Raw genomic sequence first — 13,621 nt, forward strand, 5'->3', positions numbered from 1 at the left:
AGAGGAGGAAGGGAGAGGAGGGGGAGAGGAGGGGGAGAGGAGGGGAGAGAGAGGAGGATGGGAGAGAGAGGAGGGGGAGAGAGAGAGAGGAGGGGGAGAGGAGGAAGGGAGAGGAGGGGGAGAGGAGGGAGAGTCTCTCTCGAGGGGAGGGGAGAGAGAGGAGAGGAGGAGGTGAGAGGAGGGGAGAGAGACGAGGGGAGGGAGAGAGAGGAGAGGAGGAGGTGAGAGGAGGGGAGAGAGACGAGGGGAGGGATAAAGAGAGGAGAGGAGGAGGGGAGAGAGGAGATATCAATCAATACAGTTGATATGGGTTAGACGGGGTGAGACAGGTTTAGACGGGGTGAGACAGGGTTAGACGGGGTGAGACAGGGTTAGACGGGGTGAAGTAAGGTGTGTGTGTGTGTGTGTGTGTGTGTGTGTGTGTGTGTGTGTGTGCTGTGTGGCCTTACCTTCAATAATGTGTTTCCTTGAAAGGCCTCTTTCAGTCTCTGCCCTGTGGACACAGACAGGTCAGAAGGTCAACAAGTTCAACTCTGTTTCTCTGCTCACTGCTGATACTCAACCCACACGGCCTTCCTGCTGTGACCTTCTCAGTGCTTGCCCACTTCTGTGTGTGTGTGTGTGTGTGTGTGTGTGTGTGTGTGTGTGTGTGTGTGTGTGTGTGTGTGTGTGTGTGTGTGTGTGTGTGTGTTTTATGTACAGTAACTATCTGTGAGTTAGTGTTTAGAGTCTGCGTTCCATCAACTCCTTTCCTTCTCCTGCTGAACGATGGATGAAAACATAGTGATGAAGGAATACATAGTGATGAAGGATGGATGAATACATAGTGATGAAGGATGGATGAATACATAGTGATGAAGGATGTATGAATACATAGTGATGAAGGATGTATGAATACATAGTGATGAAGGAATACATAGTGATGAAGGATGTATGATTACATAGTGATGAAGGATGTATGAATACATAGTGATGAAGGATGGATGATTACATAGTGATGAAGGAATACATAGTGATGAAGGAATACATAGTGATGAAGGAATACATAGTGATGAAGGATGTATGAATACATAGTGATGAAGGAATACATAGTGATGAAGGATGGATGAATACATAGTGATGAAGGATGAAGGAATACATAGTGATGAAGGATGAAGGAATACATAGTGATGAAGGATGAAGGAATACATAGTGATGAAGGATGGATGAATAAATAGTGATGAAGGAGGGAGGAATACATAGTGATGAAGGATGAAGGAATACATAGTGATGAAGGCTGAAGGAATACATAGTGATGAAGGATGGATGAATAAATAGTGATGAAGGAGGGGGGAATACATAGTGATGAAGGATGAAGGAATACATAGTGATGAAGGAGGGAGGAATACATAGTGATGAAGGAGGGATGAATACATAGTGATGAAGGAATACATAGTGATGAAGGATGGATGAATACATAGTGATGAAAGATGGAGGAATACATAGTGATGAGGTATGGATGAATACATAGTGATGAAGGAATACATAGTGATGAAGGACAGAGGAATACATAGTGATGAAGGATGAAGGAATACATAGTGATTAAGGACAGAGGAATACATAGTGATGAAGGATGGATGAATACATAGTGATGAAGAATGGATGAATACATAGTGATGAAGGCTGAAGGAATACATAGTGATGAAGGATGGAGGAATACATAGTGATGAAGGACGGAGGAATACATAGTGATGAAGGATGGATGAATACATAGTGATGAAGGATTGATGAATACATAGTGATGAAGGATGGATGAATACATAGTGATGAAGGATGGATGAATACGTAGTGATGGAGGATGGATGAATACATAGTGATGAAGGATGGATGAATACGTAGTGATGGAGGATGGATAAATACATAGTGATGAAGGACAGATTAATACATAGTGATGAAGGATGGATGAATACATAGTGATGACGGATGATTGAGGGAACGTTGACGGAGGGAAGAAATAACCTACGCCTTGACCTTCATCACTACTCTCAACTGGATGACTGCCACTGCATGTACCATGTATCTATACTGCATGTATCTAAAACCTCTGCAAAGTATGTGTGTGTGTGTGTGTGTGTGTGTGTGTGTGTGTGTGTGTGTGTGTGTGTGTGTGTGTGTGTGTGTGTGTGTGTGTGTGTGTGTGTGTGTGTGTGTGTGTACGCGTGGGTGTGTGGTATCAGACAATGTCCCCCAGTCAGCAGAACAGGAGCGTATGACAGGATGTTAACAGTGAAGAGGTGCAGAAGCAGAGAAAGAAGAGTCATGTAGGTGTTTGTGTAAAGAGCTGAGCTCTGCAGTATTTGAAACATAGTTAAGACTTTTTGAACAGGCACTTACTTTCCTCCCCAGTACAGCTTGGTAGTGATGACCAGACTTGATCGTCTAGAGAGAGAGAGAGAGAGAGAGAGAGAGAATTTGAGAGAGAGAGAGAGAGAAAGGAAGGAAGGGAGAGAGGAGAGGGGGGAGAGAGAAAGACAGAAAGGAAGGGAGAGAGGGGAGGGGGGGAGAGAATTAGAGAGAGATGAAGGAGGGAGAGAATTAGAGAGAAACGACAGTTATCAATAGAGATGACAGTTGTCAATAGAGAGATGACAGTTATCAATAGAGATAACAGTTATCAATAGAGAGAGAAATGACAGTTATCAATAGAGAGAGATAACAGTTATCAATATAGACATTGTAGTTATCAGTAGAGAGAGATGACAGTTATCAATAGAGAGAGATAACAGTTATCAATAGAGGTGACAGTTATCAATAGAGAGAGATGACAGTTATCAATAGAGAGAGATAACAGTTATCAATATAGATGACAGTTGTCAATAGAGAGAGATGACAGTTATCAATAGAGAGAGATAACAGTTATCAATAGAGATGACAGTTATCAATAGAGAGAGAGATGACAGTTATCAATAGAGAGAGATAACAGTTATCAATAGAGATGACAGTTATCAATAGAGAGAGATGACAGTTATCAATAGAGATGACAGTTATCAATAGGGAGAGCTGGCAGTTATCAATAGAAAGATAACAGTTATCAATAGAAAGATAATAGTTATCAATAGAGAGAGATGACAGTTATCAATAGAGATGACAGTTATCAATAGAGAGAGATAACAGTTATCAATAGAGAGATGACAGTAATTAATAGAGAGATGACAGTTATCAATAGAAAGATAACAGTTATCAATAGAGAGAGATGACAGTTATCAATAGAGAGAGATGACAGTTATCAATAGAAAGATAACAGTTATCAATAGAGAGAGATACCAGTTATCAATAGAGAGAGATGACAGTTATCAATAGAGATGACCGTTATCAATAGAGAGAGATAACAGTTATCAATAGAGAGATACCAGTTATCAATAGAGATATGACAGTTATCAATAGAGATGACAGTTATCAATAGAGAGATGACAGTTATCAATAGAGAGAGACGACAGTTATCAATAGAGAGAGATACCAGTTATCAATAGAGAGAGATGACAGTTATCAATAGAGATGACCGTTATCAATAGAGAGAGATAACAGTTATCAATAGAGAGATACCAGTTATCAATAGAGATATGACAGTTATCAATAGAGATGACAGTAATCAATAGAGAGATGACAGTTATCAATAGAGATGACAGTTATCCAATAGAGAGAGATAACAGTTATCTTTAGAGAGATGACAGTTATCAATCGAGATGACAGTTATCAATAGAGAGATGACAGTTATCAATAGAGAGATGACAGTTATCAATAGAGAGATGACAGTTATCAATAGAGATGACAGTTATCAATAGAGAGATGACAGTTATCAATAGAGATGACAGTTATCAATAGAGAGATGACAGTTATCAATAGACAGATGACAGTTATCAATAGACAGATGACAGTTATCAATAGAGAGATGACAGTTATCAATAGAGAGATGACAGTTATCAATAGACAGATGACAGTTATCAATAGAGAGATGACAGTTATCAATAGAGAGATGCCAGTTATCAATAGACAGATGACAGTTATCAATAGAGAGATGACAGTTATCAATAGAGAGATGACAGTTATCAATAGAGAGTTGACAGTTATCAATAGAGAGATGACAGTTATCAATAGAGAGATGACAGTTATCAATAGAGAGATGACAGTTATCAATAGAGAGATGACAGTTATCAATAGAGATGACAGTTATCAATAGAGAGATGACAGTTATCAATAGAGAGATGACAGTTATCAATAGAGAGATGACAGTTATCAATAGAGAGATGACAGTTATCAATAGAGAGATGCCAGTTATCAATAGACAGATGACAGTTATCAATAGAGAGATGACAGTTATCAATAGAGAGATGACAGTTATCAAAGTGATTCAGAAGGCTATTGTGTTTATCTAACTACATCATCTGATCCTCTCTCCCTTTCCCATCATTATGTCCATGTAGATTAGTGTAAATGAGTTGTGTGTCTATGAGTGAAACTCCTGCTCTCCTACATTCTGTACTGCCAGACATGAATGAGTGTGTACCAGTTCCGTTACGAAATGACAAAGGGAGGGAACCAATGACAGAACATTGTGACATAACAGCTAGGACACATCAACAAGACAAAGAGATACAGAGAGACATATAACTATATGTATACACACACACACACACACACACACACACACACACACACACACACACACACACACACAGTGTGTGGAATGGCTGTGTGTTGCTGGATATCGGCGGGAAACTGGAACACGCTGTCGTACACGTCGATCCAGAGCATCCCAAACGGGCTCAATGGGTGACAGGTCTGGTGAGTATGCGGGGACATTTTCAGCTTCCAGAAATTGTGTACAGATCCTTGCGACATGGTGCCGTACTTTATCATGCTGAAACATGAAGTGATGGCGGTGGATGAATGGCACGACAATGGGCCTCAGGATCTCGTCACGGTATCTCTGAGCATTAAAATTGGCTTCAATAAAATGCAATTGTGTTCGTTGTCCGTAGCTTATTCCTGCCCATACCATAACCCCACTGCCACTATGGGGCCACTCTGTAGACATCGTTGACATCAGCAAATCGCTCGCCCACACGGCACCATACATGCTGTCTGCCATCTGTCCGGTACAGTTGAAACTGGGATTCATCCGTGAAGAGAACACTTCTCCAGCGCGCCACCGGCCATTGAAGATGAGCATTTCCCTTCAGAAGTCGGTTAGGACACCAAACTGCAGTCAGGTCAAGACCCTGCTGAGGACGACGAGCAGATGAGCTTCCCTGAGACGGTTTCTGACAGTTGTGCAGAAATTCTTCGGTTGTGCAAAACCACAGTTTCATCAGCTGTCCGGGTGGCTGGTCTCAGAAGATCCCTCAGGTGAAGAAGATGGATATGGAGGTCCTGGGCTGGCGGGTTACAGGTGGTTTGCGATAGTGAGGCCGGTTCACCATACTGCCAAATTCACTAAAATGACGTTGGAGGGGGCTTATGGTAGAGAAATGAACATTCAACTCTATGGCACCAGTTCTGGTGGACATTCCTGCAGTCAGCATGACAATTTCACACTCGCTCACAACATGAAACATCTGTTGCATTTTGTTGAGTGACAAAACTACACATTGTAGAGTGACCTTTTATTATCCCCAGCACAAGGTGCACCTCTGTGATGATGACGGTGTGTAATCAGCTTCTTGATATGCCACACCTGTCAGGTGGATGGATTATCGTGGCAAAGGAGAAATACTCACTAACAAGGATTTAACCTTAAACACATTTTTGCACAACAGTTTTTAAGAAACATTGGAACATATGGAACATTTCTGGGGCGTTTTATTTCAGCTCATGAAACACGGAACCAACACTTTACAGGTTTATATTTTTGTTCAGTGTATATAACACACACACACACACAGGCATGAATAGACTGTTGGATATGGCAATTTTATATACAGCTAGCAAACTTTTTTTTTATTCGTGGGATTCTCTCCATAGGGGGACCCTGGGCAACTGAAATGTCTGAACTTTTCCAACAGTCTGACTGTGAACATTTGTGCAAAAAAAAACAAATTAAGGGAGACATGGATGCTTTAAAAAAACACTACAAAAACTGATGATGCAAATGAAAATAAGTGGTTGGAGGAGATTAATCATAAATCCACATTTCAGAACCTTTTGAACAAATTGAGAATAGCCTCGCTATGTATTATTGTATATTTTATTATGTTACTTTCTTTTCTTTTTTACTTTAGTTTATTTTTGTATTTATTTTCTTAACTTTATTTTCTTAAAACTGCATTGTTGGTTAAAGGGCTTGTCAAGTAAACATTTCACCTGTTGTATTCGGCGCATGTGACTAATAAAATTAGATTTGATTTGATGATTTGATTTGATTTTGTTTGATTCAGGGATACGATCAGGGATATTGCCTCTGTGTATTGAAACAGGTCAGATCAGGGATATTGCCTCTGTGTATTGAAACAGGTCAGATCAGGGATATTGTCTCTGTGTATTGAAACAGGTCAGATCAGGGATATTGCCTCTGTGTATTGAAACAGGTCAGATCAGGGATATTGCCTCTGTGTATTGAAACAGGTCAGATCAGGGATATTGCCTCTGTGTATTGAAACAGGTCAGATCAGGGATATTGCCTCTGCGTATTGAAACAGGTCAGATCAGGGATATTGTCTCTGTGTATTGAAACAGGTCAGATCAGGGATATTGCCTCTGTGTATTGAAACAGGTCAGATCAGGGATATTGCCTCTGTGTATTGAAGCCAGGTACGATCAGGGATATTGTCTCTGTGTATTGAAACAGGTCAGATCAGGGATATTGCCTCTGCGTATTGAAACAGGTCAGATCAGGGATATTGTCTCTGTGTATTGAAACAGGTCAGATCAGGGATATTGCCTCTGTGTATTGAAACAGGTCAGATCAGGGATATTGCCTCTGTGTATTGAAACAGGTCAGATCAGGGATATTGCCTCTGTGTATTGAAACAGGTCAGATCAGGGATATTGCCTCTGTGTATTGAAACAGGTCAGATCAGGGATATTGCCTCTGTGTATTGAAACAGGTCAGATCAGGGATATTGTCTCTGTGTATTGAAGCCAGGTACGATCAGGGATATTGTCTCTGTGTATTGAAACAGGTCAGATCAGGGATATTGTCTCTGTGTATTGAAACAGGTCAGATCAGGGATATTGCCTCTGTGTATTGAAACAGGTCAGATCAGGGATATTGCCTCTGTGTATTGAAACAGGTCAGATCAGGGATATTGTCTCTGTGTATTGAAGCCAGGTCAGATCAGGGATATTGCCTCTGCGTATTGAAACAGGTCAGATCAGGGATATTGCCTCTGTGTATTGAAACAGGTCAGATCAGTGATATTGCCTCTGCGTATTGAAACAGGTCAGATCAGGGATATTGCCTCTGCGTATTGAAACAGGTCAGATCAGGGATATTGCCTCTGTGTATTGAAACAGGTCAGATCAGGGATATTGCCTCTGTGTATTGAAACAGGTCAGATCAGGGATATTGCCTCTGCGTATTGAAACAGGTCAGATCAGGGATATTGCCTCTGTGTATTGAAACAGGTCAGATCAGGGATATTGCCTCTGTGTATTGAAACAGGTCAGATCAGGGATATTGCCTCTGTGTATTGAAACAGGTCAGATCAGGGATATTGCCTCTCTGTATTGAAACAGGTCAGATAAGGGATATTGCCTCTGCGTATTGAAACAGGTCAGATCAGGGATATTGCCTCTGTGTATTGAAACAGGTCAGATCAGGGATATTGCCTCTGCGTATTGAAACAGGTCAGATCAGGGATATTGCCTCTGTGTATTGAAACAGGTCAGATCAGGGATATTGCCTCTGCGTATTGAAACAGGTCAGATCAGGGATATTGCCTCTGTGTATTGAAACAGGTCAGATCAGGGATATTGCCTCTGCGTATTGAAACAGGTCAGATCAGGGATATTGCCTCTGCGTATTGAAACAGGTACGATCAGGGATATTGCCTCTGCGTATTGAAACAGGTCAGATCAGGGATATTGCCTCTGTGTATTGAAACAGGTCAGATCAGGGATATTGCCTCTGTGTATTGAAACAGGTCAGATCAGGGATATTGCCTCTGTGTATTGAAACAGGTACGATCAGGGATATTGCCTCTGCGTATTGAAACAGGTCAGATCAGGGATATTGCCTCTGTGTATTGAAACAGGTCAGATCAGGGATATTGCCTCTGTGTATTGAAACAGGTCGGTAATTGTGGTGAAATGGAAAAGGAAAGACTATGTAACTATTGTGACCTCGGAGAAATAGAGAATGAAACTCATTTTATCCTCTGCCATTATGTGGCTGAGCGATGAGGAGAAACTGAAATGGTTGTTTTTCTATTGTATTTTTCCATTTGCTCAATGTTTAAATAAAGCCTGGAATAAAAGAAAAAGGCAAAATATAAGTTAATATTAAAAAACATTTAGCTCCAGATACCAAAGGGCATGTATGAATATACTGTAGATTGTGTGTAGGCCTCTATCTAACTTGAATCTTCTCTGTGTACCAGACCGGGTTAAAACGCCTTCCGCTTTATTTTTCTGCTTGTATTTATTTGTATTATTTTTACTGCTAGAATTATAGCTATGATGTAGAGATGTATTTTTTCACTCTTTATGCGGTGCGCCAGAACACCTGAAGAATTATCACTGAATTATCACTGAATTATCACCGAGTCATTTTAATATTTGTTTATGTTGCCATTAATCCTATAAGGGATGGATTGCCAAGTAGCAATTTGACACAAAAATACAATCTAATTAAAAAATGAATCCAATCATTCACTCTATACAGACACAAAGAGGTACAGAGGCACACAAACACACACACGCACACAGGAAGGCATGGAACACGCATATAGGCACTTATATACAGATGGAACACACATATAGGCACTTATATACAGATGGAACACACATATAGGCACTTATATACAGATGGAACACGCATATAGGCACTTATATACAGATGGAACACGCATATAAGCACTTATATACAGATGGAACACGCATATAGGCACTTATATACAGATGGAACACGCATATAGGCACTTATATACAGATGGAACACGCATATAGGCACTTATATACAGATTGAACACGCATATAGGCACTTATATACAGATGGAACACGCATATAGGCACTTATATACAGATGGAACACGCATATAGGCACTTATATACAGATGGAACACGCATATAGGCACTTATATACAGATTGACCACGCATATAGGCACTTATATACAGATGGAACACGCATATAGGCACTTATATACAGATGGAACACGCATATAGGCACTTATATACAGATGGAACACGCATATAGGCACTTATATACAGATGGAACACGCATATAAGCACTTATATACAGATGGAACACGCATATAGGCACTTATATACAGATGGAACACGCATATAGGCACTTATATACAGATGGAACATGCATATAGGCACTTATATACAGATGGAACACTCATATAAGCACTTATATACAGATGGAACACGCATATAGGCACTTATATACAGATGGAACACGCATATAGGCACGTATATACAGATGGAACACGCATATAGGCACGTATATACAGATGTAACACGCATATAGGCACTTATATACAGATGGAACACGCATATAAGCACTTATATACAGATGGAACACGCATATAGGCACTTATATACAGATGGAAACGCATATAAGCACTTATATACAGATGGATCACGCATATAGGCACTTATATACAGATGGAACACGCATATAGGCACTTATATACAGATGGAACACGCATATATGCACTTATATACAGATGGAACACGCATATAGGCACTTATATACAGATGGAACATGCATATAGGCACTTATATACAGATGGAACACGCATATAGGCACTTATATACAGATGGAACACGCATATATGCACTTATATACAGATGGAACATGCATATAGGCACTTATATACAGATGGAACACTCATATAGGCACTTATATACAGATGGAACACACATATAGGCACTTATATACAGATGGAACACTCATATAGGCACTTAGGGGTCAGTGGTCTAATGTTAAGTAGGGGTCAGTGGTCTAATGTTAAGTAGGGGTCAGTGGTCTAATGTTAAGTAGTGGTCAGTGGTCTAATGTTAAGTAGTGGTCAGTGGTCTAATGTTAAGTAGGGGTCAGTGGTCTAATGTTAAGTAGTGGTCAGTGGTCTAATGTTAAGTAGTGGTCAGTGGTCTAATGTTAAGTAGGGGTCAGTGGTCTAATGTTAAGTAGTGGTTAGTGGTCTAATGTTAAGTAGTGGTCAGTGGTCTAATGTTAAGTAGGGGTCAATGGTCTAATGTTAAGTAGGGGTCAATGGTCTAATGTTAAGTAGGGGTCAATGGTCTAATGTTAAGTAGTGGTCAGTGGTCTAATGTTAAGTAGTGGTCAGTGGTCTAATGTTAAGTAGTGGTCAGTGGTCTAATGTGAAGTAGGGGTCAGTGGTCTAATGTTAAGTAGGGGTCAGTGGTCTAATGTTAAGTAGGGGTCAGTGGTCTAATGTTAAGTAGTGGTCAGTGGTCTAATGTTAAGTAGGGGTCAGTGGTCTAATGTTAAGTAGGGGTCAGTGGTCTAATGTTAAGTAGGGGTCAGTGGTCTAATGTTAAGTAGTGGTCAGTGGTCTAATGTTAAGTAGGGGTCAATGGTCTAATGTTAAGTAGGGGTCAATGGTGTGAGGATCCCTTTTGATGTTCCTGGGGTCTAATTGGGGGGAATGTTTATAGTGGGACGCTTTATAGTGGTATAAGATCAGTTACCCCCATTGGGAAACAGACTGCTTATGTAACAGATTTACTGAGAGGAACTGCAGGGGAAGGGAGGAAGTGTGTGAAGGGAGGAAGTGAGTGTGAATCTCTGTTGGAGTCCCTTCATCTTCTTCTTGCCCTCCTGCTTCCCTCTAAACGTTAGTTCCTTGTGTAAAAGCAACTGTCAACTCCTTCACAGAAAGAGCATGTCAATCAATAAGGAAAGTTTGAAGGAAAACCAAATCTTCAAAATGAGAAAACCTCTCTCTCTTCCTGGCCCTACCATGGAACTCTCAGAGGCGTCCAGCCTTCTGGAAGCATCTGCCAGTCGACATGGTTACAGAGACAGGAAGTGCTTAAGTGAATCTGATTTTGAGGTGGAGTTTAGGAAAACAAAACTGCTGGCATACGGACACACACGGACACACACACGGACACACACGGACACACACACACACACACACACACACACACACACACACACACACACACACACACACACACACACACACACACACACACACACACACACACACAGTGGCCTACCTCCAGGACTTCTTTTTGATGATATTACCCAATATGGCTTCAGCTCTAAAAAAAGCAATGGAAGAAAGTGTCACAACTCCTCTCAGTGGTCAGTATCACATAGCTGACCATCACTTGCTATTACAGTGACCTGATATAAAGACTTTCACTACTATATCCTGACTCACTTTCCAGCAGCGTACACCTCCGCTGTGTCAAACAGATTGACCCCACTCTCATACGCTATGGTCATCAGCTGCTCGGCCACCTGGGAAAACACACAGAGGTCAGAGGTCAAAGATGTCACACACACACACACACACACACATGACATCACACTCAACACTTAACATACACACGCATTCTCATCGTCATCGTCGTTATCATCATCAGATGTAGGAACCCCTGGTTAACAGCCAGGATTTAATCCATCTATCTAACATCAGAAGGCTGTTTGGTTGGTAGAAACACTGTCTGGCTCTGCTCCTCCTCTCAGTTCCACTGTCTTCCTTCTCTCCTCCAGGATACTGTAGACAGTGTTTCCAGTCTGCTTCTATAGTTGTCCCTCTCTAGAGAGCTGAGCTGCTCGTCTCTCCAGTGTGTTTCTGTGTCAGCGCAGCAGGCTGAGGCAGCAGACTTGACTGTGATTCACACAGACTGCAGATCATACATCATCAGGCTGAATTGTTCCCAGATTAAATTCTCTTTTATAGTGCGCTTACTGCAATGAGACTGTAAGTGAATTTGCTATAATTCCCCACTGCAGCGGTGTGAGAGTGGGAGTGTGTGTGTCTCTTTGTGAGACTGGGAGTGTGTGTGTCTCTGTGTGAGACTGGGAGTGTGTGTGTCTCTGTGTGAGACTGGGAGTGTGTGTGTCTCTGTGTGAGACTGGGAGTGTGTGTGTCTCTTTGTGAGACTGGGAGTGTGTGTGTCTCTGTGTAAGACTGGGAGTGTGTGTGTCTCTGTGTGAGACTGGGAGTGTGTGTGTCTGTGTGTGAGACTGGGAGTGTGTGTGTCTCTGTGTGAGACTGGGAGTGTGTGTGTCTCTTTGTGAGACTGGGAGTGTGTGTGTCTGTGTGTGAGACTGGGAGTGTGTGTGTCTGTGTGTGAGACTGGGAGTGTGTGTGTGTGTGTGTGAGACTGGGAGTGTGTGTGTCTCTTTGTGATACTGGGAGTGTGTGTGTCTGTGTGTGAGACTGGGAGTGTGTGTGTCTGTGTGTGAGACTGGGAGTGTGTGTGTCTGTGTGTGAGACTGGGAGTGTGTGTGTCTCTTTGTGAGACTGGGAGTGTGTGTGTGTCTGTGTGTGAGACTGGGAGTGTGTGTGTCTGTGTGTGAGACTGGGAGTGTGTGTGTCTGTGTGTGAGACAGAGTGTGTGTGTCTGTGTGTGAGACTGGGAGTGTGTGTGTCTGTGTGTGAGACAGAGTGTGTGTGTCTGTGTGTGAGACTGAGAGTGTGTATGTCTGTGTGAGACAGGGTGTGTGTGTCTGTGTGAGACAGGGTGTGTGTGTCTGTGTGTGAGACTGGGAGTGTGTGTGTCTGTGTGTGATAGAGAGTGTGTGTGTCTGTGTGTGAGACTGGGAGTGTGTGTCTCTGTGTGTGAGACAGAGTGTGTGTGTCTGTGTGTGAGACAGAGTGTGTGTGTCTGTGTGTGATACAGAGTGTGTGTGTCTGTGTGTGAGACTGGGAGTGTGTCTGTGTGTGAGACAGAGTGTGTGTGTCTGTGTGTGAGACTGGGAGTGTGTGTGTCTGTGTGTGAGACTGAGAGTGTGTGTGTCTGTGTGTGAGACTGAGAGTGTGTGTGTCTGTGTGTGAGACTGGGAGTGTGTGTGTCTGTGTGTGAGACTGAGAGTGTGTCTCTGTGTGAGAGACTGAGAGTGTGTGTCTCTGTGTGTGAGACTGAGAGTGTGTCTCTGTGTGAGACAGAGTGTGTGTGTCTGTGTGTGAGTAACCGTCTCCCTATGTGAGTTGTAGAGGACTTTGGAAGCGTTGCCACTAACAGAGTTCCCTAATCCTCCTCTACCCCGCTGAGGATCTGTCCGTCAACTCTCTTAACATTATCTCTGCGGCTAGAAGTTAGGCAAGGATCCAAACCCTGGTGTGTGCGTGAGAGCGGACGATCCAACGCGTCGGATGAAAGTGGAGAGAGGGATTAAAAATAAATAAAACAGAGGAATGGAACTGGAACACGGGCTGCTCAGAATGGAGCTGGAACACTGGCTGTTCAGAATGGGGCTGGAATACTGGCTGT

General features: G+C 42.2%; 1 protein-coding gene across 2 annotated transcripts in view; it reads right to left on the bottom strand.

The window, feature by feature from the left end:
- The window catches only part of LOC115124585 (voltage-gated potassium channel subunit beta-1), a 218,241-nt gene that overhangs the window by 31,531 nt on the left and 173,089 nt on the right, over window positions 1-13,621 (bottom strand). For both annotated transcript variants that reach the window (XM_065000552.1, XM_065000553.1), the window contains exons 4-7: window positions 11,560-11,639; window positions 11,393-11,437; window positions 2,374-2,418; window positions 450-493 (exon numbers count right to left, since the gene is read on the bottom strand). In XM_065000552.1, the coding sequence (XP_064856624.1) occupies window positions 450-493; window positions 2,374-2,418; window positions 11,393-11,437; window positions 11,560-11,639 (214 nt within the window). The remainder of the gene's footprint in view (window positions 1-449; window positions 494-2,373; window positions 2,419-11,392; window positions 11,438-11,559; window positions 11,640-13,621) is intronic.

Source organism: Oncorhynchus nerka, linkage group LG14 (assembly GCF_034236695.1).
Source record: "Oncorhynchus nerka isolate Pitt River linkage group LG14, Oner_Uvic_2.0, whole genome shotgun sequence".
Taxonomy (NCBI): Eukaryota; Metazoa; Chordata; class Actinopteri; order Salmoniformes; family Salmonidae; genus Oncorhynchus; species Oncorhynchus nerka.